Genomic DNA, 25,929 nt, shown 5'->3' with positions numbered 1-25,929 from the left:
AAAAATATATATATAGAGAGAGAAACAGAGAAGGAAATAGGGGAAAGAGAGAAAGGAAGGAAACAAAAATATAGAAAGAAGGAATGAAGGATTATCGTAGCAGGGTCCATCAGAAAAATATTTTGTACACCCTCCACCCTCAAGTCTGTGCCGACGCCAATGGAATTTTGGTGATCATGTTTTCGGGATTGTCACCGAAGTGTCACCAAGTGACACTTAAAGGTTGAAACATTGTTCGAGGATAACATTTAAAGCCGTAACTGGATTATATTGTTTATCTTGTTGTTGGTTTATTTGATTTTGCCTTTCTTAAGCGTATTTGCGTATGTTTATGCTCAGGTATTGGCCCTTGATTTCTTTTTTTGTAAAATAAAAACTGAATGTTTTAATACAAGAACTGCTTGGTCATTTAAAATGGATCACATCACTTCACAGTATTTGCGCTCAGGAAACAGCTAACTGGAACTATAAGGAAATTAAACGGCAGTGCATTTAAATAATTTATTATTCAAATATCTTCTACAGCCGGTTGAGCATTCTTAAATATGTACTCGTGTGCACTCCAATGAGCTGAACCAGGTAGTCCCTGGGTCCTTGGATGGAGTCAAGTTGCTCTTGTCCTGGTAAGGACTCGTCAAGGACAAGGAGGGGCTGTTTCCGCGTGGCGTTCTCCAGGCTTTTGGTTTCCAGTTATTTCAACACCATGGAGCTGACACAGGTGAAATGAAAGGTGGAATTTGATTGGTGGTTGACGTTTCAAGGTAAATAATGGTGATGAATGAATGAAGCAACAGTCTGATTTGGTTGATTTAGTGGATACGTAGGCACTTGCACCCATCACTTAACACTGTGACAAACTTATATTTTTCTCTCCTTATTTCAGTCATATTCCACTCCTTTAGTTATTCGCGACGATGAGCTGATGAAATAGACGATGGCACAATGTTACATTCATGCCTTAATGGATTGATTGATTGATTTGTTGTTTTGAGTCCACTTTATGCACAGTAAGGCTAATCCGGACTGGGCCTACAGCTTAAAGTGGGATCCGAACCACTATATTTCTCCACCGGGTATCGAACCTTAATGGATGTAACATTACTTAATAAACCCTTATCCAGGGTTCGAATCCGGTATCTCTGGCTTCGTAGCGTATCACACTGAAGCTCCTTAGCAGAAGAAAAAAGCTCGCGAATGAAAGCAAAGAATATCTTGATTGAATCTCATCATGCGAAGATTAACTTATTTTATCAACAATAAATATAGTAAAATATCTTGAGACTAGAGTTAAATGCTAAGCCTCTACAAGAGTACTCGGTACATATAAAGAGAAAACAAGCAACAATTCTCCTGTCAATACAGCAACCGAACCTTGTTAGCAGTTTCCAGTTAGCAGTGAGTGAAGTTTCCAGAGTGTGAAAAGAGTTGGTGTTTGTTTGTTTGAGTTGTTGATTACACTTCATGCACAGATAGGCTAATCGGAACTGAACCTACAGTTTTTAAAATGGGATCCGAACCACTGTACCTCTCCCCCGAGTATCGAACCCGGGACCACTTGATTACAAGGCGACGAGGTTACAACTACGCCATCGGGGAGATCCTAGAGTGTGAAAAGAAACTGAAATTTGATTGAGTGATTGATTTAGTTTATTTTACATCGTATTTTGTGCCACTTTGGCTAACTGCGAAGATGGGGATGAGTGATGATAAGATAACAAACACATGAACAAATACACAACACAGCTTCATAATCGAGAGGAAGAAAATAAACAATCTAAGGAGGAAAAGAATTATACTGGCCATGAGCCCAGACGGCAGAACTTCGTTAGTCTGCGAAATGCAGTACAGGGTGTACTACGTGGAAGTAAAGTTGGCATTTGGGTGTCTTGAGTACTTTCCAAAAAAGTCAATCCCTTACACCCCGCTGTCTAGTTAGGATTTGTTTAAAGTTGCTAGACACCCTACCAAAAATAAATATTTTGGAAGCAGTTGTACAAAAGGGCCTGAATAAAGAACTGTGTAAAGGGATTTTATTATTTATCCTACAACTTGAACTTCCAGCGTGATAACGCGGCAGAATCTATACTGAGAAGTAAATTTGTCTTAATGATGATGAAATGGCCTGTTCCTCCCTCATGTTGTGGCTTCTTCAGTTTTCTGAGGCCTCCCCGATGACGCAGTGGTAACGTTGTCGCCTTGTAATCAAGGGCCCCGGATTTGGTACCCTGTGGGGGCACATAGTGGTTCGGATCCCACTTTAAACTGTAGGTCAAGTCCCGATTAGCCTTACTGTGCCTTAAGTGGACTTAAAACACCAAATTAATCAATCAATCAGTCAAACCAAGCGCCAGTGACAACCCAGTTTCTTTCGTCCTATCGTATGGTTCATGTAGCTAGTGAAAGGAACCCCGTGTTCAACTGAGATAAGAGAGAGTCGACGATGAATAATGATTGGACGACATTTAAAGAAGGAGCGGCAAGAGTGAGACAAAGATGAAAAGAAGCAGAGAAAGAGACAAAGAGGAAATCAAAGACGAAACAGAGAAAAAGAAATCGAGACAAAGAGGAAAAGAAAGAAAGGAACAGAGAAATAGAAATAAGGAAGAGAGATAAAGAGAAAAGATACAAAGATGAAAAGAAAGATATAGAGAAAGAGAAAGGAAGACAAGGAATAAACACAGAAAGAAAGATAAACGAGACAAAGAGGAAACGAAAGATAAGGAACAGAGAAAGAGGAAGGGAGAGAGAGACAGAGCAAAATAAAGAAAGAAAAAGGAAAGAGAAAGATAAAAATAAACAGAGGAAGAGAAAGATAGAAAAACAGTGAGAAAGACTATAGGAAGAGAGAAATAAAGAAACAGAGAAATAGAAAGAATAGAAAGGGGTGGAAAGGAAAACAAAGAAAGATAGAAAGGAAGAAAAGGAGTATTATTCAATAGTCCAGAAAGCAGTAGTTCTTAGTGTACTTCATCACCAAAAAAAGGTGAGAACAAAATCCTCTCAAGAGTACTTCGCCGATTCATACAAAATCTGAATCCATTTGCGTGTGTGACTAAAACATTAAGCTTATGGCCTGATCAATGTGTATGTACACAGATACATATGCTTAGTCTATATTTCGAGGCTAATAGCTCCTATGCTTATTGTCCATAGTAGCTGTACAGTTTGTGGTGTGTATACTTCGACATCGTCTATCCAAAACACTACATTGTGTGATAACACTTGGGTCATCTTCCATGTTAGGTATTCTTATTGTTGCGTTGGTTAATTTCAAGCCTTGTAATAAAGATAATCCCTTACACAATCTTAAAAAAGAATAAACTAAGCAATCAGGATTTTTTTGCCGAGTGAAGCACATACTCAGAAGCACGAAAGGGATGACACAGCAGAATCTCTTGAAAATAAAGATTCATCGAGGGCGTTATTTGTAGTTGCTTGCCCAAGACAGCCGTGGTTAGAAATGCTAATAAGCTGTCTTGCTTTCGGTTCACATTCTCATGGACAAACATTATGTAAGGGAGGAAACGAGAAATCATCGCTGCTGCGCTGGAAGCATAAGCAAATGCATATACTTCATATGAGCCCTCCCCACTTCCACCAGAAAGTCCTTGAACAATGAGAGAAAAACTTACGTAAGAACTGGACAAGCTGTTTTTAATCACCATGTACGTCGTTCAGTTTCGCTTTCCGACTAATAATCTAGGTTCCAAATAATAACACCATTAAGCCTTGTTTCCATGATATAAAAATTCAACATGCTGACCAAGCAGTAATTTAATTTTATTATAAAACATAAACTAAACGTAACGTTTCAACCTTATAGCAAGGTCTTCTTCAGACTCTGCACCAACCTTGCTATAAGGTTGAAACGTTACGTTTAGTGTATGTTTTATAATAAAATTAAATTACTGCCTTGTTCAGCATATTGAATTTTTATTCCAAATAATGTTTTCGGGAACAATATCTCAGAAACTATTAAGGCTTGAATATAGAACTAGGTAACTAGGTAGCACAAGTGAACTGCACAACAAAGTTGTATCAAACATGGACCAATATTCTAATTTTGCAAGGTTTGTGTATAAGCGTAACCCCAGATATATATATATATATATATATATATATATATATATATATATATATATATATATATATATATATACAGGGTTATTAGAAAAGAAAGAGCAGATTTCAAATATTTATTTCTCACGAACTATAAAAGATAGAAATACGTGCTATACATCAATGGATAGAGGAAGTTTCAAAGTTTTATAATCCTGCCTATTAGTTCCATTCAATACCTGCAACAGCGTTTTTTTTCTTTACAGGTAAAATGGCGACGCCATGGGAGAAGTTGTTTTGTGTGCTTCAGTTTGCGAAGAGTGAATCCATTGTTAAAGTGCAACGTGAATTATCTGTGGGGATACATTAAAGACAAAGTGTATGTACCACCTCTGCCTGCTACTCTTCAAGATCTGACACATCGAATTGTTGTAGCTATCAATTCAATAACTAGGGAGCAGTTAATTCGTGTGTGGCAAGAAATGGCACGTTTTGATGTTTGTCGGGCAACACATGGTGCTCATGTTGAGTGCATATATTAAAACTTTCAACAATAAAACTTTGAATCTTCCTCTATCCATTGATGTATGGCACGTGTTTCTATCTTTTATAGTTCGTGAGAAATAAACATTTAAAATCTGCTCTTTCTTTTTTAATAACCCTGTAATTAGATGCCTAACCACTCAAGCAGAGGAAGATATTCAGGGGTAGGTTTGCAGAAAATGATCTTCTACCAGATTGTCCATGTTCTATTGACATATTTAAAGCCATGCTAAAAAACAATCAATTACAAGACAAACAAAGGCTTATTTGCATGTCTACAACAACTCAAGTAACCTTCTACCACTATGTATACATGATCTCACACACATACGTAGACTAATACTACAAGGAAAAAGTCAAAAGTCTCCTGTAACTTTCTCAATAAATAGGATTGTTAAAATTACTCTCCCTCTTGTCACAATGCAGCACGTAGTATTCAAACATTCTGTTTAAATTCTGAGATTTCTGCCCTCTCCTAAACTGTATGACGTAACATAACAACCTTTCAGGAACCTGTCAGCGGCTTTACTTTTGGGTGGCACGTTGTCAGCGAATCGAGTTTTGAGTCCTGACACCACTGTGTTCTGGTTTTCGATTGATTGATTGATTTACTTCATTTTACTTTGCTTTCTGTGCCACTTTCGGCTAATTTGCGAAGATGGGTATGAGTGATGACATGATGAAATTGATGAATGGACACTCACAAACATCCATACCCAGACCAGGATTTGAACCCGGGATTCTGGCTTTCGAGGCGGAATATGACTAACGGATAAACCAATATATTCTATCCTTTTCAATTACCCACAACTGTTGCTAATATACAAAAATGCATATTTGAAGAATTTTGCAAGATTCTTATGCAAATTTGTTTCACTGTTAGGTTATGTCAGATGTTCAGTTGTTCTTCCAGTATCTCATTATTTATTTTATGGGCCGTTTCAAACTTTTCAAAGCGATTTCTTTTTCCTATTAAAGCTCATATAAAGGCAAGGACCTTCTCCTCCTAACTCCGGTTCCACATGAATGTAAGTGTATTTCGGCACAAGTGAAATACATGAATAGTTTGTATTTGACGTAATCACATAATGAACCCATTACAATGTTATGTTTGTGTATACGCTGTCAAAAATTACGTGTTCGAAATTAACTACACTGATGTATTCAAATGCTATTTACCCATATTCGAATACTCCCTTCAGAATATTAAATGCAGGGGTAGAAACTACTAAAACTGATTCAGAACGAACCTTCTTTTGTTTCCTTTCTTTGCAAATATGGTCTACGAAAGACATGAATCCAACTGAGATAAAGCTACACATTTTGAAATATGATCTTAAAACATTTAATTGATTAATTAACACAAGATTGGATTGAAAGTAATTAATTCTTTCTCCAGAGTGGGCCTTTCTAAAGAAGGCTCAACTGGTAACGACATGAGTAAATATGTAATATGTGTACATTCTAATATATAGCCGACTCTACCATATCGCTGCAGATTTTAAAATTCGGCTAGCAAGAGTGAAAAATATAAAAGCGTGTTTATAATTCTGATTTAAGGATACACGTGGCACAGAAAACACACAAACATAAACTGTACTCGTTGTTTTTCTTAAAAAAGGTAATTCGAAATATAAAATGAATATATTTATTTAGAACTGAAAGTTGAAGATGCAGGCTGGGGACCATGCGCTCTGTAAATGTAAGTAATTGTATAGAATTCTCTCATTTTCATCTAATAACAGTATCTCACTTGTATTTGTGAAACATAAAGGACATAATCTTCTATGGTGTAAAACTAACGGTTTTTGTATGTAATCAAAGGTGAGTGAGGTGGAAAATATATTTTGTGGAACAATACCACGACAACGCTACGGTAATGAAGCTACGGACAATAACCGTTAAATAATGGCTACGTGATGGCTATACGAGTATCTCAACCAGTTCAGTTGTTCAGATTTCGAGGAGTCAAATATCAATTGTTACCTCACAGAAACGTACATAAGAAAGATGAGTAATATTATAGCAAAAAAATATAACTTAACAGATCACTCGACCCATTAAATGTTATCTCTCTAGTTCTATTTCCGAGCTACGATACCGCAGGGTATTTTTTTAAGAATTGCTTATTAATATTATAAGAAATAACAACTAGGAACTAAACCCAAAACCCGTAACGAGTCACTAATTAGTCTCGTTATCTTCATCGTCGCGACTTCTTTTTTTTGACTCAATGAACGGGCAGAAGTTCCGTTTTCTAACCAGGACTTCCTTACGCTCAGAGAAAACAGGAATCGGAATCTTTTTGACATGGTCGCCACGGGCAAATTAATCCAAAGGGGGATTTCAGTACGAGTAAAATTGGCGCAGATACATCATGAACGCACGCAAAAAATTTCCGCACACGCGAAAGTTGGAAAGAATGTGGTATCATACAAAGTGATTTCTTCGATTTGTTCACGATTCATGGAACCTTCGTACTTGCAAGCAGTGGACATTTCTTGATCATATGCATCCATGAAGCTAATAACGCCGTCACCTTGCAAGTAAACGCTTCCGGGTTCGAACCCAGGTGAGAGCAAACGCTTCAGATTCCAATTTAAACTACAGATCCCGTCCCGATTAGCCTATCCAAGCGTGCAAACAGACTTAAAACAAACTTTTTCATACTTTTATGACTTTTTACCTTTTGGGTCAATCGTGAAGAGGAAGACGAATTATGAAATAATAAAATGTATGATGGGACATGCACAATGATGCATCCATGCCTTACCCAGGATTCGAACGTAGGAATTCTGGCTTCTTAGCATATTTCATTGATTACTCCGCAGCAAGTTCATATTTGTTTACTTATTGTAAAATAAGTAAGGTGCCAAATTTATAATTATTATAAAGAAAAATTATTGTTTAAAAATAAGACCGTATATACAATCCGTTCGAAATAATAAATATTACTATAGCTACCAATAATACTAATAATGAGCGTTCCTCAGCTGTAAGAGTTCTAGCTACAAGAGTCAAATTTCCGCATGTATACTACAGTTGGCGCAATCTTGGTTCAGTGTTTTAGGATCACTTCGTTGGTATAGTGGTAAAGCTGTCGCCTTGTAATCAAAGGATCCTGGGTTCGAGGCACATTTCACACCATCCCCTGTAAAATCAAAGCTAATAGAAACCAAATGGCGTGAGTCACGCCGCGTGACTTCTGTATAATAGTTCCTATCCTATGTGTTAGTTATGGTGGTATTTTGCCCATGAATATGTTGGTCGTAGATGTACAGATTATGATATAATGCGCCATAACTTCAATACAGCAGCTTCCTCACATGCAATATATTCTTACGTGCAACATTTCTGCACAGCTCCCATTCGTTCTTAAAGTAGACAGACAATAGTTCACTGTCTAGCCAACGTCACATCCTATGTATGCAACATTATTCCTTCTCAGTGTTAAAAGGCTGTAGATTAGAGCCCAACATTGCTTCCACTGAAAAAAATATCTTTAATACAAATGATTTTTTTAAACTGAAACATATTGCATTACGTTTTTGTAATTAATTAGTAATTTCAGACTTTGTTTTGTCATTTAGTTCTTCTGCTTACTGTAGTGTGTACAACTAAAACTCTCACGTCATTATAAATAATAATCAGTGTTATTATAAGAACTGGAGCTGTTTGTGTACTTAGCGCATGCTTGTGACATCTTATATATTATTTTATTAAATATCATTATACTTTATGGTTAGTATTCTTTTTTTAATTTTCATTGCGCCAAGTTTCTTCATTCTTTCTAAATTCCTTGATTTAAGTTGGCCTTGAATTTGGCAACTAATACGTTTTAATTTTCTCCCTGTCTCTTATCTGTTCCATTTCTCTCTGCTTATCCTTACCCCAATCTCCCTATCGCTTATGGCCTGAATCACATTCTCGTTAACGCCATAATTGATATTATCTAATTGTTAAAGCGTGAGGAATTATCATCGTCTGGGAATGAGTTGAGTTAGATGAATATAAGAATTGTATACTTTCGGTTATGCAATAGAAATGCAACGACGATGACATTGGGATAAGATTTCCTTGCGGGATGAGTATGTCCGACCCTCGATATCACCACCAAACCAAAAGTTCTTGGTTAGAACCCTGTCGTGGGTGCACTTTCATCGGTTCGTTTAAGCATCGTTCATTCTCATCGTCGCGATTAGTCCGAATGGGTAGAAAGGCGAAGTAAAATGAGAAAAGTACAGGAAAGCGAGTTATGGTTGTGTCTATATTTTAGTCAATATCATTTTTAGGCTCATATTATCAATCCAAGATCTGTTGTACTCGAGTCTGTACTTTGAATTCATGAGAAGAGTCGTTCATAATTTAATTACCATGTGAATATGAGATTAATCTTCAAAAGAACCGTAAGATAGCACAGCACATGCATTACAAATAGTGATATTTCATGCTAGTTGTAACAGTTAGTGTTACTGTCTATTCTAAACAAAACAACATATCATTGTTGTGCATATGACACACATTAACCTGTTCATTTGAATTGCTAATATGTTTGCGCCATATGCAATTAATGCAGTAGATTTTATCATTCCTTAACTGTTTAATGGCGTTGTAAACTCAAGTAATATCAAGTTGTGGAATTAGATATTGTGGCTTACTTGTGATTTATCTACCACACGCACATTTATTAGGAGTTTCAAGTCATTTCCACCTGCTTACAATATATTTATCATCTGTTATAAACCAACCGTTCTCTTATATTTATAAATGTTTATTGTCTGTTCTGTTATTTCACTAATTTACATTTTAGTCACAGAGGTTGTGTTTTTATTTTTGTAGTTCATTAACTTGTCCGTTAGGAGGGTTATGCAGAAAGGTTTCCTGAAATTGTCACACAATTGGTAGTGATTCGGATTCAGGGATTAATGGTCCAGCTGCTAGAACTGAGACCCGGGTTCGAGTCCCGAAGTAGGTTATTCCGGTGAAGATTTCTGGTTACTATCCCTGCATACTCGACTTGATGGCTAAGGGAGCTTTCATACCGAAGCGACACGACATACTGCACGTGTCGCTCGGACTGGGACATCTTCTCAATGCATCGTGTCACCTCGGTATGTTGTTTGCGCATGCGCGTGAATGCTTTCTTGTAGACTGAAGGGACCACTGTAGCTTGTCACTTCGATGTGAAATCCCAGTGTCGCGTGCCGCTTCGGTCAGAAAGCTACCTAATGGGTTATTGAGAGAAGAGGGGGCAAACCTGGATATAGGTAAGAGCATTAAAAAGGGAAGGATTAATTATAGACCTTCATATGTGGGGTATGAGCCCTCTAGCTTAATTAGCTTACCTTTTTATTATATTTTGGTGTATGATGCACTATGGGGTTTGATACCATTGGTTCTAATAAAATCACCTCCACTACGTCAAGTTGAAGGATGAGTGGCATACCTCCACAGCTACCATGTGCCTTCATGGCACAATGAAATACACAGGGCTCAGAACTTGAACTCTTTAAATTAAAACATTTTGTGATTCGGACTTAAAAAATAATTTAAAAAATCTACCAATGGCGCTGCATGTTGGGCTGATCGCAGTCAAAGGTTCTTGGATATCCAGGGTTGAGAATGGGTACTACTTTCTGAGTGTCCCCTCTTCAGTTTTCATCATTTATCATCTTTGGCCGAAAAGTGATGCAAAACAAACAAAAAATATAGAAAAAATACAGTTAGAAAAACTAACTGTTGAATGCAATATTTAAACCCCAACTGCCTATCGTGTCCATATGGACACGCTTACAGTGTAAGTTGGATCGGAAAATTTTGGCGTGAATTTAATTGAAACTTTTTTATTATCGTGGTGCCATGTGTGTAAGTTTCTGCAAACCCTGTTGTTTGCGTGTGATAGTAAAGGGAGTTGTGAAAGTGGTCTGTGGTATAGCTACAGTTAATTATATATAAAATAATTAATTACATGAGAGAAGGGGTAAAGGTTTAAACATGTACCAACGCCTGGTCTCCTTCGTGAAAAGTTATATGCTTTAAATACAGAAATGCACAGCAGTATGTTTAAACATGTAAACGCATACATTTGAGAGTTATGTGCAATACGTTTCCCTATTCTTCAAGAAAGTCGTATTTTTTGTCAGGATTGGTTAAGCTATTCTAGAGTTTGGCTCAGTTATTGAACCAGTCGCCACCGTAGAGACTTAGCGTTGAGTGGTCGACTCATGTTCTCACCATAAAATATTCCGGGTTCGAGTCCTAGCCTGGACATCATTTAACCAGGATTCATTCCTATCGTCGCGATTAGCCTAAAAGTTAAGAAGACGACCACAGAAAAAGAAAAATTCAAATGTTGCCATTGAACTTGACCGTGAAAAAAAATCTGAATATAATTTGTTAAGCCATCACGATATACTTTCTATGTCGGCAGGTAAGAAAATATGGTGATTAAACCAACTTTTGCCTCAAATACGCTCTGCATGTGCGAAAGCAAATGTTGGATACGTGGGAAAGTAAAGAAGCATAAACATGCAAACAAAGAAGTATTTCCTCTAAGAAACGCCTGTGTACCCCACTCTGATTTCGATACTCCACTTGAATAGTTTGCATGCCCTTTAGAAACCACGCCCCAATTAATCTTTGTTCATTGAGCAGGAATAGTCTCTAGCCCACCATTAGAGATATACTCTTGACCTCAGGGGCATACAAAAAGAGGGTTATGGACTAAATACACCCTTTCTTCCCACAATGGATTCTTTTATCTTAAGCAAATAGGACATTCCCACATTTTCCCTATTCATTTTTGTATTCAGATTCTTTTCCTCACATCATCTTATTATTTTAACAACTCGCATAAACATTTATAGCAAAGTAACAACAAATTTGCCACTTTTCGTGGGGTAGTGGCAGCGTTGCGCACCAGGAGTCATGGGTTAAATGAGTTTGTTAAATTCGTAGGTTAAATGGTGTTCGTCGCCCCTTCGTCTAGTTCATCAATTCATTATCGTCGTCGCGATTAACCGAGAGTGTAGAAAAGAGACGTAAAATAACCACAATGCATACTTAGCAAACGACAACCGAAATAGAGACTCTACGAAAGTTATAATATAAACAAGTAAAAAATATAATAATTACAATATAGAATTTTAATAAAAAATCGCTAATTTCTTAAAGTTAAGTTTGTTGTAAACTTTGATTACGCAAAGCTTACAACTAATGTTACAATTTCCACCAATTAAATGTTAATTAAACATGGACGTACATATGTATAGGGGTTTATCGATAATTTTTCTATCTTGGGGTATGTAAGGTCTTTTTAAGGGGGTTTACGGACAATTTTAATGTCAAAATTACCATATATTGGGCTTTTGTGCATGTTACAAACAATGGGGGTGGGGAGTTGCATAAATCCCTGACATGTGATAAAAGCCAGCTTGGTGTTCTGGATTCGATTTCCGGAGAGAATGTATAGAAAATTACAGATTCGTTAACTTGAATTTGCTCCTGAAGAAACACACACTAGTGTTGCAAATCAACAATAAAGCGTAACAATGGTACTCACCAGAATCAGTCCAACAATCGAGACAATCCTGACACAGCATGGACCACTCGAACGCCAGATCACTGTACGTTGCCATTGTTGGAGGTCGTAACAATCGATCACCGTTCACACAACGACCACATTGTTGCACGTGTTCTGAAGACGCCTACCAAAGCACATCACCACACTGGGCACGGTCCAAGAAGTCATCCTCCAAGACACTGACGTCACAGAGGGAGGGGGGCAGCGGAGGGTAGGGGCCCGTATAATTTCAATCGGACGAAATCTTACGCATGAGTGCATGCGATCACCTGTTACGTGCGTAACGCGATATGGTGCGTGTGGAGGAGCGAACGCGTCTGGTTCGGTCAACAAGTCTGAACCAAACGAGTCAGAAGGACTTTCTCCCGACTGGCACAGACACACACACACAGGTTGGAAGGAATGAGAACTGGTCTTTTTCTCAGGGAGTTATTTTTCTTCTTCCTCTTCTAAACTCACAAACGCCTTTGCACTCCCAGGATGGCGGGGAGTGGAAGGAAGGTGCAATTTCCCACCAAGACACTACAATTCAGGCTCGGGCAAGCGGATTGTTCAAAGAAAGTGGTCCACGTCCCACCCTACAGCTTCCGATATGCTACTTGACGCAAAACACAGCCGTAAGAATGTTATGACCTTGTGAATTTGTAAAAAATTCTTCGACCAGGTTCTGAACTCACGTAAATATGCTTTTAAAAAAATTCTAATTACAAAAACTTCTCCATAATTTTTTTTTGATGAGACTTCTCCAGCAGCACATTCCTTTCAATACACGATCAGGGACTATTCACATAAAAACTTGTCCACGATAGACCACCCGATCCAAATTTCATAGACAGTTATTCACACAGTTCTTGTCCCCAAAAAGAATTAACAATTAGGTTCCAATAATAGTCATTTGTCCAAAAAACAGATCAATTATTTAAAAAGCACATGATCAGGTTCCAATTACACGGTCAACTTGTCTAGCAAAGCACGGTAACTTCCAACCACACAATCACTCTTCTTAAATAATCTAGAAGGAGGCCAGATAGCAGGACTTCCTTCCAGCAATGCTTCTTGTAATTCTTGTCGAAATTTCCACTGGTGTCTACTGAGGAATGTCACGCTTCTTTTCACACTTGATTGCGTTTCGTCAACTAACTAACTCTTGTAGAAGGTGCAAAGTGACTTTGGGTCTTCCTTATACTAACCGGGGTTCGATTGCGAACACAAGCTTCTAACATCCTTGGAGAATTGTAAGTAGTTTTTGGCAATATCTCTTGTTGGTTTCACTTGCTCAATGAACTTTGACCTCTTGCCACCGCGTCCCTTCAGCTGACATAACTGGAAAGATTCATTCACAGTTTACCGTTACTGTACATCACGCTAGTTGACATCTCCGCACCGTAAACACCGTAAAATGTATCCGAAACACAAACACCGATACGACAGCTGTGACCGTCGCCTCGGCACCAATCTACCAATGCTCTTTGCGTGGGTCTGCCGCCGGCAGGACTGCTCGGCCTGTACGGAGGAGCGGTAGAATCAACCGAAGCGTGGGCCATCCACCAACATACACAAACGCACGTTGCCTCGAGGCAAAGACTCCGGAACTCAAGGTCGGATGAACACACGGGCCGTTTTAAAGCTCTATAGGAGTCGGTCTTCCAGCGAGGTGAGAAACGAGTATTGGTAGGCTGATTAAAAAATAAGTCATGTTGGAGCAACCCCAACGGCACCACGTGCGTGATCTACTACAGCGCATCTTTCCTATAATAACATTCTTTAAATGTCGATTCTTGGCTCGTGTGGCAGTTTTTGAACATCAGTATTAATCGCCATTTCTTTCTATAATTCTGATAGCTCTTGGAGGTATGTATTTGTTAACTTGCATGCAAGAAGGACCTATCAACAAAATGTATATTGTACCCTTAGTAGTTTTATTTATGATAACATATATGGTTCACATGGTAATGACCAGGATTGTTAAAGGTTCAGGAATTTTAAATAAATTCAATTCCGGTCCAGGAGAGAAAATCAGCAACCGTAAATGGGTTCTGGGCCGTAAAGAACCTTTTTATGTGTAAAGAATTTCAATTCGGTACAGGAACCTTGCTTCCAGATCAATTGAAATCCAGTCCAAGTTCCGTATTGAAATGAAACAATAAGCAACCTGGACCGAATTTAAATTGTGCGAGAAAAAATATTCCGGTCCTGTTGCCGGAATCCCTACATAACCCTTTAGAATTAGTGGGTTTTTGGACCATTAACAACCCAGGTAATGACAGACCGTCATATGGCGTCCAAGTGTCCTTTCCCAAACGCACATAGTCCCATTTTAAATTCTAGGTCCATTCCTGATTAACATCTCCAAACATAAAAACTGGACACAAGGAAGCTATGACACAGCAGTTGAGCTAATGCACTTTAGATAATGATTGATCAATCGACACTCCTCCCCTTCCACGATGGTGTTCTAACGTTGCGGCTTTGTAATCAAGGAATACCAAGTTCAATCCCGGTGGAGGCACATTGCATAGTGGTTCGGAACTCACTTTAAATTGTAGGTTCACTATCAATTAACCTATCTGAGCATAAAGTGGATTTAAAACAAAAACTACTGATCTTCATCTTGATCGATCAGTCCAACAACCCTTGCGAACAATCGATATCACGTGACAATTATAGAACTAGGGATACTTGTGTCCGTGTTGTGGACATTAGTGACAACCTTAGACCTTTTTCACTGCATCCCTCTGCGCTCTCTTCTATACACGTGAAGCATTCTGTTCTTCAGATGAACGTTTTTATTTCCTTTCTGCTTTTTAGGTGATAATTCGTGCCAATGAACTTCACTCCTCTGCACAAATCTAAATAATTATGGTTGAGATGAGGACGAATGTGAATATTGAGAATCTCTAGCTCAAGACCAAGTAGATTATCGAAAGCAGATATGGGCCGAATCCGAATTCCAAATTCTGGAGCCGTCCTAAATCTTGAACGTGATATCCGATTTAGAATTCTAGATCCAATATGTATTCCTGGCCCTGATATCCAATTCCCGGTTCTGGATTCTATATCCGAATCTTCGGTCCCATGTCTGAATCCGATATGCAAATCCGAATTTCGAATCTTGGGCTCAATATCGTGGTTCCGAATCTTGAATTCTAGAAGAGATGTCCGAATCCTGAATTCTGGACTTGATATCCTGAACCCGATTCCGCATCCCAAATCCTGGACTTCATGTCCGAATTCTGATTCCTGAATCCAACATCGGAATCTCAATTCCTGAATCCGATAACCGAATTCTGGATGAGGATGCGCTAAGGTTCAAAACCCGCTCATCCGAAAGCCGTATTTCATTCTATTCGAAACACGTACGACATATACGAAGCCACAAACTGTTTTACGTCCACAGAGGAGTTACCATCTGCCATTAGAATTCCGTTCACGTTTCGTGAAGTCATTGGTAAAGTGGACAATGCCCAGACCGTTTCAGATCAAGGTAAACAACCTTTTTTTTAAGACAAAGATATTTCGGAAGCCCTGGACATCTGTTTCGCAGGACTGAACGTGGTGACGACATGATAAGCTCAAGAGCTGAAGGGTTGAAAACTTCGAGTAATCTTCAGGTCAAACAGAGAGCGGTGATCGTTTCGAAACAGGCACGATATTTCGTCACGGGGCAAGTGCGGGGAAATTGAACATGTGAAGGTATGGTGGGTTGTTCCTGCAGATCCGTACGCACTGATCCTGCCGACAATGATAAATTAGAAAGCAAGGTTACAGAATAGTCAGGTGTTTTGTTTTGTAGGATAGATTTGTTGTTGCTAAGATTCTGCTTAAAGAAAGTGCTGAACTCATTTTTATGTTCTTTTGATTTTTCCGTCTACCACCTTTTATTCTGTTTGTTCCTTTTCAAAAACATACTGACATTTTCCTGTATGTCAGGATGGAATAAATGAATTAATTAAAAATTTTGGGTCTGTTGGCACATATGGCCATTTTTGCACCCTTCAATGTATACGAGGATATATCCTCTGTAAAATCCTACTTGAGAGTTGAAAAAGGGGTGTAAAAAGCTTGAGAAAAGTTAAAAGTGCAATGTTATAAAAGGGACCTGCTCAGGACAAACACAACACATTCAAAATCGCGATTGAGCTTGACAAAGCGACCAAAATTAACTGAAAAATAATACAGAGTTATTTGTTTCCGACTTCAGTGTCAATTCTAGGATACAATGCACGTTTCCCTCATTAGTGACTTCTGTAGTTCTGTGTTCGAATCCAGGGAATTGGCATGGATGTTCTTTGTGATTGTCTCTTCATCAATTTCATCATATCACCACTTATTCTTGTCGCCTCGATTAGCCAAAAGTGGTAGGAACGCGACTAAATAACAAAAATCAAATGAAATCAATATAACTAATGACTAGGGCTAGGATTTTTATGACCTAGAAATCACCAAAATATGCCAAATAAAATATGCTCTTATGACCTAAAATTTTACAAAATATGCACTATAATTTGAAAATATGCCCTTATAACTGGACTGTTTTAAACATCAATATCTAATATATGCTGAGATATTTTCATATACGAACTATTTTTAGTTCTCTTTATGGGCCCTGAGTTGTAATGCACAATGAGTACTTTCTCTAAATTTTCAAATAAAAATGAAAAAGATTTTGCTGCAGTCCAAAGAAAAAAAATCTCGAGTAGACATGGGAGTAAGAACGAATACACTTCGAAAATGACTGTATATTTCTGGAAAATGCAAACATATGCTGAAGAGGACCGAAAACCCATCAAAATATGCTCTATCACGCAGAAATGGCCAAATATGCCAAAATATGCCCTTAAAAAGCACCTTAATTTTATTAGTTTCTTCATAATATGAATTTCTATATCTTTGGGGAACACATCACACTTATCAAACAAAATATGCTAAGTCATGAAAATCCTGGCCCTACTAATGACTAATGGACTCTCTTTTCAAAGCATTCCAAATGTCTTGTACAGTCAGGGACACTACTGGGTTGTAGTAATCCCATTTCAATTTAATCGTTACAACCCAGAAATGTCCGTGACTGTAAATGGTTTATTTCATTTAGTGCCATTGTCCCTTCTCTACATCAGGCCTTCCTTCATTGTACTTTCCTTAATCACACGAGACGAATGCTGGGATGGTGGCTTTGAGGAAGGTCAATGATGTTTACTTCCACTTTTTGTTCAGTTCATTCCCGCATCGTCTGTTAGCCTTGGTGTGAATAAAGTGGACTTAAAACACCAAATCAATCAATGACTCAATCAAAATCCAGCATCGTCTCACCTCCCCGTTACGAAACATTAATTAAATCGAGCATTATTACCTCTTCCAGACCACTGTTCTGCTTCACTGCTTATTTCCGTCTACAAAAGTACGTATTTGCCATCTTCTACGTGCCTGCAGATATACCGATAGCTCGCCATAACTGACCTTCCTCCCCGGCAGGTATTTATCAGGTTCTTGCGATCACTCTTACGCGAATGTTAATCAAAGCAAAGATTTTTTGCGTCGATGCTGACTCCCCAATCGGCCAGTGCAATGACTTTCCGGAATTCGCCCGAGTTTCCTCGCTCCAGCAGCCATGAAATGGAGTTGAAGGCCGCCATTTCGTTCTTCCTCCCCACAGGCCGAGATTACGATCGGGCACGTTTTTAGGGTACTCATCAGCGACTCTGCAAAGCAGGTGCCATTATGCGATGAACGTGCTCGCCTGCATCAAGCACAGTGGCGGATTAACGTTCCTCTGCAGAGGGGTCAGATGACCTTAAGTAAGTTAGTTTTAGACTCTTCGGGGGCAGGCATCTTACTAGAACTATATTTTGAAAGGGTCCGAACCAAGTGCATCACATTTAATAATAATAATATTTAAAATTATTAGGTAAATAAAATTAATACATCTATTAATAATATTATTATTAACAAATGTCAATTAATAATAATACTCTTGGTATTTTCGCTACTATGTCGGGGGTTATGGGTTCGAATCCCGGCCTGGGCATGGTTCTTCTTTGTGACTGTCTATTCTTCAATTTCGTCACTTCAAGTTTTCAAAATTCAAAAGATCGAGAATTTTATGTGAGAGGTCAACATTAACTGTATTACTAAAATTTTCCTTGAATGTGTAATGTAAAAATTAATATCAAAATACAATAATTATGCATTTCAATACACTAACTGTATAAAATGTAAAAAAAGGTAAAAACAGTTGTCATGGATATTGACTCATCTGGTGGATCGATTAAGTAAAGCCTCTCCAAGGCTATAATAATATCAATAATAATAATAAATTTGAAACAAGGCTGCTTTCTTTTTATTAGTGTAGTACGAGGGTCACTATTTATATTTTGAGCCTTGGCAACACTGATTGAAGTTAGGTGCGATTTGACGTTTGCAGGGAATCATCTGGCATTATTGACCATAATGTACTTCAAATGTTTTGTCAATAGCTTCATTTGTGTTGTTTATGTTGCCTTGGAGATTGCGCGACAACAATAACATGAAAGTAACTCGTGAACATTTTCGTGCGATGATTTTTTACGATTTTCGACGTGGATTATCAAGACAAGAGTGCATCGTTCAACTTACTTCCACATTTGGCGATGAAGCCCCATCCTTTGCCACTGTGAAACGCTGGTATAACGAATTTAATCGTGGCCGCCATTCGCTCACCGACCAGATTCGCGAAGGTCGTCCAAAATCAGTTGTTGTTCAAGAAAACATTGATGCTGTGCAAAACCTAATACTGCAAGATCGTCATGTGACATACTGTGAGATTGAGGCAACCATAGGCATTAGTTCCACCAGCATATATAAAATATTACATGATCATTTAGCTGTGAGAAAGGTATGTTCTCGTTGGATCCCACACAATTTGACAAAAACTCAAAAAGACGCTCGCGTCAAATGGTGCAAACAAATGCTCAATAAATACAATCCTGGTGCTTCAAAAGACGTATATAAGATTGTAACAGGTGACGAATCATGTATATATGCATATGAGCCGGAACGTAAACAGCAGTCGACTGTATGGGTGTTTCAAGATGAACCCAATCCAACAAAAGTTGTTCGCGCTCGAAGCACATCGAAACAAATGGTCGCCTGTTTTTTTCTGGAAAACTGGTCATGTGGCAACTGTGCCTTTAGAGGAACGTAGAACGGTCAACTCTGAATGGCACACAACAATTTGTTTGCCAGAGGTCTTCGGTCAAATACGGAAAACAAACAAACGCCGTCGGATCATTCTTCATCAAGACAATGCCAGCTGTCACACATCTCGTCTAACAACCGACTTTATGAACAGCAAAAAAATCGAATTGATGGGTCATCCGCCGTACAGTCCTGATTTGGCACCCAATGACTTCTTCTTGTTCCCGAATGTCAAGAATAAATTGCGTGGACAACGATTTTCGTCGGCGGAAGACGCCGTTGATGCGTTCAAAAACCATATTATGGAGGTGTCTCAAGAAGATTGGAAAAACTGCTTTGACAAATGGTTCGAACGAATGCAAAAGTGTATTGACCATAAAGGAGAATACTTCGAAAAACAATAAAGCAGTTTTCAATGCCAAATTCCTGTTTTTTTCATTGTTAGGCTCAAAATATAAATAGTGACCCTCGTATGATGATGATGATGATGATGATGATGATAATAATAATAACAATACTAATAGTAATAATTACTACTATTCAAATTTTATCAACGGCATGAACACCCTACAAAAATTCTGGCGACGTCCATGCTAAAAACAATTACGCACTTTGGAAATATACTATCTTGCTCCTAAAGGCCAATCCTGGTTCGATACTAATAACGTACTTGCTAACTTGATCTGAACACAAGCAAATCTTTGCTGAAGGAAGATCCATGATGCTGATCACACAACAGCAACGCCCCAGAGCGAGAAAGTGCAGCACCTATGCCTCATTATTACGTTGCAAGTGAGATTTTAATTACAGTCTACAAAGGAAGAAAACACTTTCCATTTTATTCGAACACAAGACTATCAGATAATTAACAGCCGACTAGACGAAAGATGAAAGGAGGGAGGAGACCGGTAATGTTTCAGATGCGCCACAGGCAGACGAAATAAATTAAAAACGTTACCAAGGTATTGTTCGACAAGTATTCTTGGCTTGCAGACAATGGTATCACCCAGAGATCCTTTTTTTTTCTTCTTTTTTTTCCATTGAGGCGTGTGAAAGGGATTCTCCTGCGATGACTGAATGTAGAACAACAGATCTGTCTCCTTTCCTTGCCGACACCGGAAGTTTTGACTGCACCGCCGTAGAAAGTTGTTTCTGTCATGAATGGAGGTCTGAGGATTGGGCGTTGGTTGCATCCCGCCGCCCACAATTAAAAAATTACACGCTCTTTTGATTGATTGCCCAGTGGCGGATTCACGGTATGTGAAAGAGTTAAGGGAGATTTGTACTTCCTAATGGTAGAAAGTAGATAGGTGGGAGCACCTGTAGGGTGGTTAGTAGTGTTGGTCGAAATATCGTTCAGACGATATATCGTGTTATTAAAAAAATATCGATATCAACTAGACGGTACATCGTCACGATATATTGGTGATATATATCGTGTCGGCAATATATCGTCACGATATTTTGGCGATATATATCGTATCGACGATATATCATCCCGATTTTTGGCGATATATATCGTGAAGACGATATATTGCCGATATCACGATACGGAAAAAATAGCGTATCGTATCGTCTGTGATTCTTGACGACATATCGCGATAACAGAAATTAGTATGGTACCCAAGCAAATTCTTGTGCATATTATAAATTACTTTTTATGTATTAGCCTATATGTATAACAATAAAACAATAAAGTGCAATATATATAGCGGGGGAATCGATAAAATTTGTGGTTGGTTGATTTGTTGTTTTAAGTCCACTTTATGCACAGTAAGGCTAATTGGGACTGGACCTACAGTTTAAAGTGGGATCCGAACCACTTGTGCCTCCACCGGGTATCGAACCCGGGACCCCTTGATTACAAGGCGACGACGCTACCACTGCGCCATCGGGGAGGCCTGATAAAATTTGTGGAACTGACGTCCTGGTTTATTTTAAAGGTACCAGGACAATAAGCGCATACCCCTGAAAGTATTGCGAGTGGAGGCGGGCTTTTTTCAGGGGTCCCCCCCATTTCAAATTTAAAAATAGCTATATATATTTTCCGATATCGTCCATCCCTAGTTGTTAGTGAACTACCCCCTTGGAAATGAAAAGAATGCTAATTTTATCAGTATGGTGCTGATGCATAGGCACTAAACATTTGTAATTGGCACCAAAAGTGGAGACTTTTTCAGTCAGTTACACACTTACTGACTTGAATTTTCTGCATTCTATGACTTTTGCCTTATTTTTGCGTCATTTCTGCTACGTGTGACTAATCGCGACGAGTATGATAAATGGTGGTTGAATGAAATTATTGAAGGGACACTTACAATAGAAAGCACATATTATACGTGTATTCAGGAATGAATATTTCTCACAGCTTTCTTGTTCATAATTATAAAAAAAATGAATTTCCTATCCTTTGAAATATATCTGATAAACTCCGTCTTTATCGGAAGACCCACACGAGGGCACGGGTTCGATAGATCTCAGATGGGTGGCTCACCCACTTTCTAAGCAGTGGGTACCTGAGGGCATCCTGCAGAGTGACAGCAGTCAGCCAGTGATGCTGACCACGTCACATCTATAACCTTATGACACTGTTCCAGAGACGCCAACTTAACATAATTTTTTAGGGGAAAGGTATTTTTTTTGGGGGGGAGGAAAGGTTAGCATAAACAATATATTATATGCATAAATATGTATAAAATGTGTCCTCTAGGTGTATGGGGGGGGGGCAGAAAGTGCTTTGCCCACCTTTCCCCACGGTTCAATCTAGAAGAGATAGTTTACCTTTTCTTTCCGATGTAGCAACGGACGCTGGCTACTAGTATGGGCATTGAAAGGCGCAATTATCTTCAATCTTCCCAAGCGCAAAAGATCACACGCAAGGCTAGCAACCTGATGACCTTCAGGTGACAAATGACCTAAAGTAATTGACAAAAATGCGTCAGAGGCATTTTCTGTTCAGTAGGCAAGCCTTGGATATCCGTCGCACTACCAGCCAAGTGCAGCAGGCAGATGGAAGGCAACGGAGCATGTAACCACAAGTTTTAGATGTAACAAGTCAAGAGGTGCAATCAGCTACGAGTACAGAGAGCATCCAAAATATATGCCAATTTGTACATAACTGCTGCAACACGCAGAAAGACGGTCGCACCTATATTAACGCCAAGTTTGGTACTTTATTGTTGATTTGACTCATCATAGCTTGGATATATTAATCAACAGCTTGGAACATATATCAACAACTTTGAAGCACTAAGGACCCCTGTGCTAGGGAATCTAGCTCGAGGTACCCCCGGATCTGTTTGCTCATCGTGCATCAGCTGTGGCAACTAATGATGCGTGCTGTGTTGTTTTGGATTACAACCAGCTTCTGAAGAATAGTTTTAGCAATGTTGTGCCACGCTGGAAGGCCGGCTCGGCTCTATCATTGCCTTGTTGATGTACCGTACTTGCGTGTTTCCAGGAAGAATCCAGGGTTGCGGAAGATGGCGTAGAGCCCTGCGAGCCTTTGGTGGTGCCGGAAGGTGAGCCCTTAGTTCAGTGTCAGGCCGAGGCATTTGGCGGTATCTATAAATGGTGACCGATATCCGGGAATTGCCAAGTTTTGCTGCACACCGTACGCTCTTATCGTTTATATTATATTATGTTGTTGTTGAGTTGGTGTTTTAAGTCCACTAAGGGTAACTGGGACTGGACCTACAGTTTAAAGTGGAATCCAAACCACTATGTGCCTCCACCAGGTATCGAACCCGGGACCCCTTGATTACAAAGCGACGACGCTACCACTGCGCCATCAGCCTTCAGCCTTCACATATGTTGACTTTTCGTGCAGTGGAGTGTCGCCGTATGGCTTGGCTCCTAAATGTGATGATTTTCATTGAAGTAGTGGCGTGTTTGGATATTTCTATGTCAGTTACTCCTGCAACTGTCGCAAGGAGTTTAATATCTGTTTTTGCGACGTTACCACTGCGCCATCGGGGAGGCTCGTTCATATTATATTATATTCTAAACTCATTGTATTATTAGACAACGGTATTCGGCAACCATTTGTGTTCAACTTTCTTCCACATTGGAGTGGCTATCGGTGTTTTTAAAGCAAAAGGAAAATATTTTTCAAATTTCCGTGACTTTTTTTCACCTAGAATCGTTAAACTGGATTCTTGCAGTTTTCAGTCGATCAGGACAATTAGTGCCATCTATTGATGTAGTGTTTATTTTCAACATCTTTGCTTTGGGACTTGAACTAATTGACCTGTTGTGTCATAAATCAACGCTTCTTCTCCATTCAAGGGATCTTCGTGTGAGCAAACTGGAATACTAGCGAACGTGACCCACATTGCTGGAGCTGGAATGATTCTCGGATTCAGATCGGGAAGAAAGCAGTCTCGAAATTTTCTACTTGCAACTCCTAGATTTACATCGAAAAAAAGAATGACCAAGAGGGTATCCTTTCTCCAGTTGTAAAAATCGTGCAGCAAGCCTGGAATGAAAAGGAAGAAGAGCATCCTCTTTTCATGTACGTTCTGTGAACCTTCCTCGGGGCTACGGCGTCCAACATGCAAATATAGGTGGTATCACGCATGCACGAACTCAGGGGAGATCTGAAGCCAATTTTTGTTATGGGCGAAATCTGCTGAGAACATTGGTTATAGAAGATCCTTTATCGTAAGAAGTGTATGCACTTGCCGTAAGACGTGTATGTAGAAGGGCGTAACGAGCTGTGCTAGTTTAGTAGTGTATAGCAGTGGTTCTCAAACTGTGGTACGCGTACCCCCAGGGGTACATGAAGGACTTGAAGGGGGTACGCGATCAGCTCGGAAGAGAAATGTCGAGAATACCCACACAACAATTAAGTTGCAGATGTGTGAAGCAGACTTCACAGCATTAACACTCAACAGGAAAATAAGGCTGATTTTTTTTCCACTGACACTCTTATCTTTGTTTGATTTGTCTTTAAATGAAATACTTGTTCGAAGTCTATATACTAGACTAAATTTGGAGCCGAACCTCCGCTTGAAAGTTTCAAGTGCACAGCGTGACACCAAGAAACTGTGTCAGGCTATGCAGGCACATCCTTCTCACTAGAAACTCTGAGGATTTACAATAAAAACTCCAAAATTGTGCTTGACGGTTTGTTCACAAACTTATTTTTGTTCTTTACTTTCTTTTTCAAAAACTCTGGAAAAATATATGAAAATTAAAATTTTTATATACTTTTTAGCATACGTGTGTTTCACATTTTTATTCTTGTATCTAATCATAAAGATTGTAAACATAGGAACACCAAATAAAATAATAAACGTGGGATTCTAATTTTTATTTTTTGCCATCTTATCACATACAGCCCCAATGATATCTTGCTCTATTACATATACAAACCTCCAATATATCAAAACCGCCGCACCAATCAGACAGCCAAAAAATTTCTCCAAAACTAACCATTCGGAGAAAACCTATGGTGAGGGTACATTAGACGTTTAGTAAGAACTAAAGGATACAATGAGAAAAACTTTGAGAACCGCTGGTGTATAGGGAAGTGGAAGAAAGAGAATTGAGAAAACATTGAAAAGATGAAGAATGGAAAAGGCAATTGAAGAGCTGACGAAACCAGCTAGCTGAGCTGCACAATCTAATTAGTTGCATGTGCTGTAGTTTTTGCTATTTTCATTTCTGGCCTCTCTAGTCTAGCGATGAGGATGAATACTCATCACATGAAATTGAAGTAATGACAATTCTCCCTGTTCTTGCCTGACCAGCGAGTCGTCCTCGAGACAAGCCAGAAGCACTGGTGGAAGAATAATTGAAACTCCAAATGGAATATGAACCAAAAGCACTGGTAAAGAGATAAGAAAACTACATGAATTTCTCGTGCAAGGAACATTACAAGCTGAAGGAAGCAATATAAAGGACATCGAAGAAGTTGCAGGACATTGCGGGTTAAGTTCAAAGTATATGAAACTAAGGAACGGACAACAATACCCATGGAGGGAGTCGAACTTGGATCATCGCTCTAGGTGTTCGAAATGGCTCATAACCAGAGCTAGGAATTGTAGGTGCAAAAATTTGCCAATAAAGGTGCAAAAAAGGTGCCAATTTTTGTACAAAAAAGGTGCTAAAATAAGTGCTAATTTTCAGATGTAAAATGTGAGCAGTGCATACACATATGATTCAACTTGTCTGGATAAACACATAGAGTATTCTCTGGTTTTAAATCGTTTAATATAACTAAGCAAAGAAAATTCTCTGATACATTAGAAAGCGACATAAAGGAAAACATGCTTCTTCTTACTTGCTTAGAATTAGTCATCTAGAAAATTGTTAAAATAGATTAAATTCAAAATTTCTATGTTCTTCTGAGTGAGGGTACATCTGCGGTCACTAAGCAGATACAAATGGTGCGTATTTTGTTTTCAACTGGTAATCCACATCCTTGTTGGTTGCGACTTCTTGAACATCAGGGTTTTTGGCTAAACTTTGTTCTACCTTCTCTTTCCCGACCCCTTGCGGCTCTCGTTGCACATCCATCAAAACAGCCCACTGGGCTTTCTTTTCAGGACACTGCTCCTCCAGTTTTG

At 38.9% G+C, this 25,929-nt stretch overlaps 1 protein-coding gene across 3 annotated transcripts in view; it reads right to left on the bottom strand.

Moving 5' to 3' along the window:
- The window catches only part of Cen (cerebellar degeneration-related protein 2-like), a 283,194-nt gene that overhangs the window by 214,965 nt on the left and 42,300 nt on the right, over positions 1-25,929 (bottom strand). The window contains exon 1 of one of the 3 annotated variants that reach the window (XM_083135897.1): positions 12,164-13,677. The exons of the other annotated variants lie outside the window; for them this stretch is intronic. Within the exon in view, the coding sequence (XP_082992023.1) occupies positions 12,164-12,239 (76 nt within the window). The 5' untranslated portion in view covers positions 12,240-13,677. Of the gene's footprint in view, positions 1-12,163; positions 13,678-25,929 lie in introns of those variants that run through there. 3 annotated transcript variants of the gene reach the window in all.

This window comes from Lepisma saccharinum, chromosome 14, assembly GCF_977018435.1.
Source record: "Lepisma saccharinum chromosome 14, izLepSacc3.1, whole genome shotgun sequence".
In the NCBI taxonomy this organism is placed as follows: Eukaryota; Metazoa; Arthropoda; class Insecta; order Zygentoma; family Lepismatidae; genus Lepisma; species Lepisma saccharinum.
This window is presented reverse-complemented; position numbering and strand designations above follow the sequence as displayed.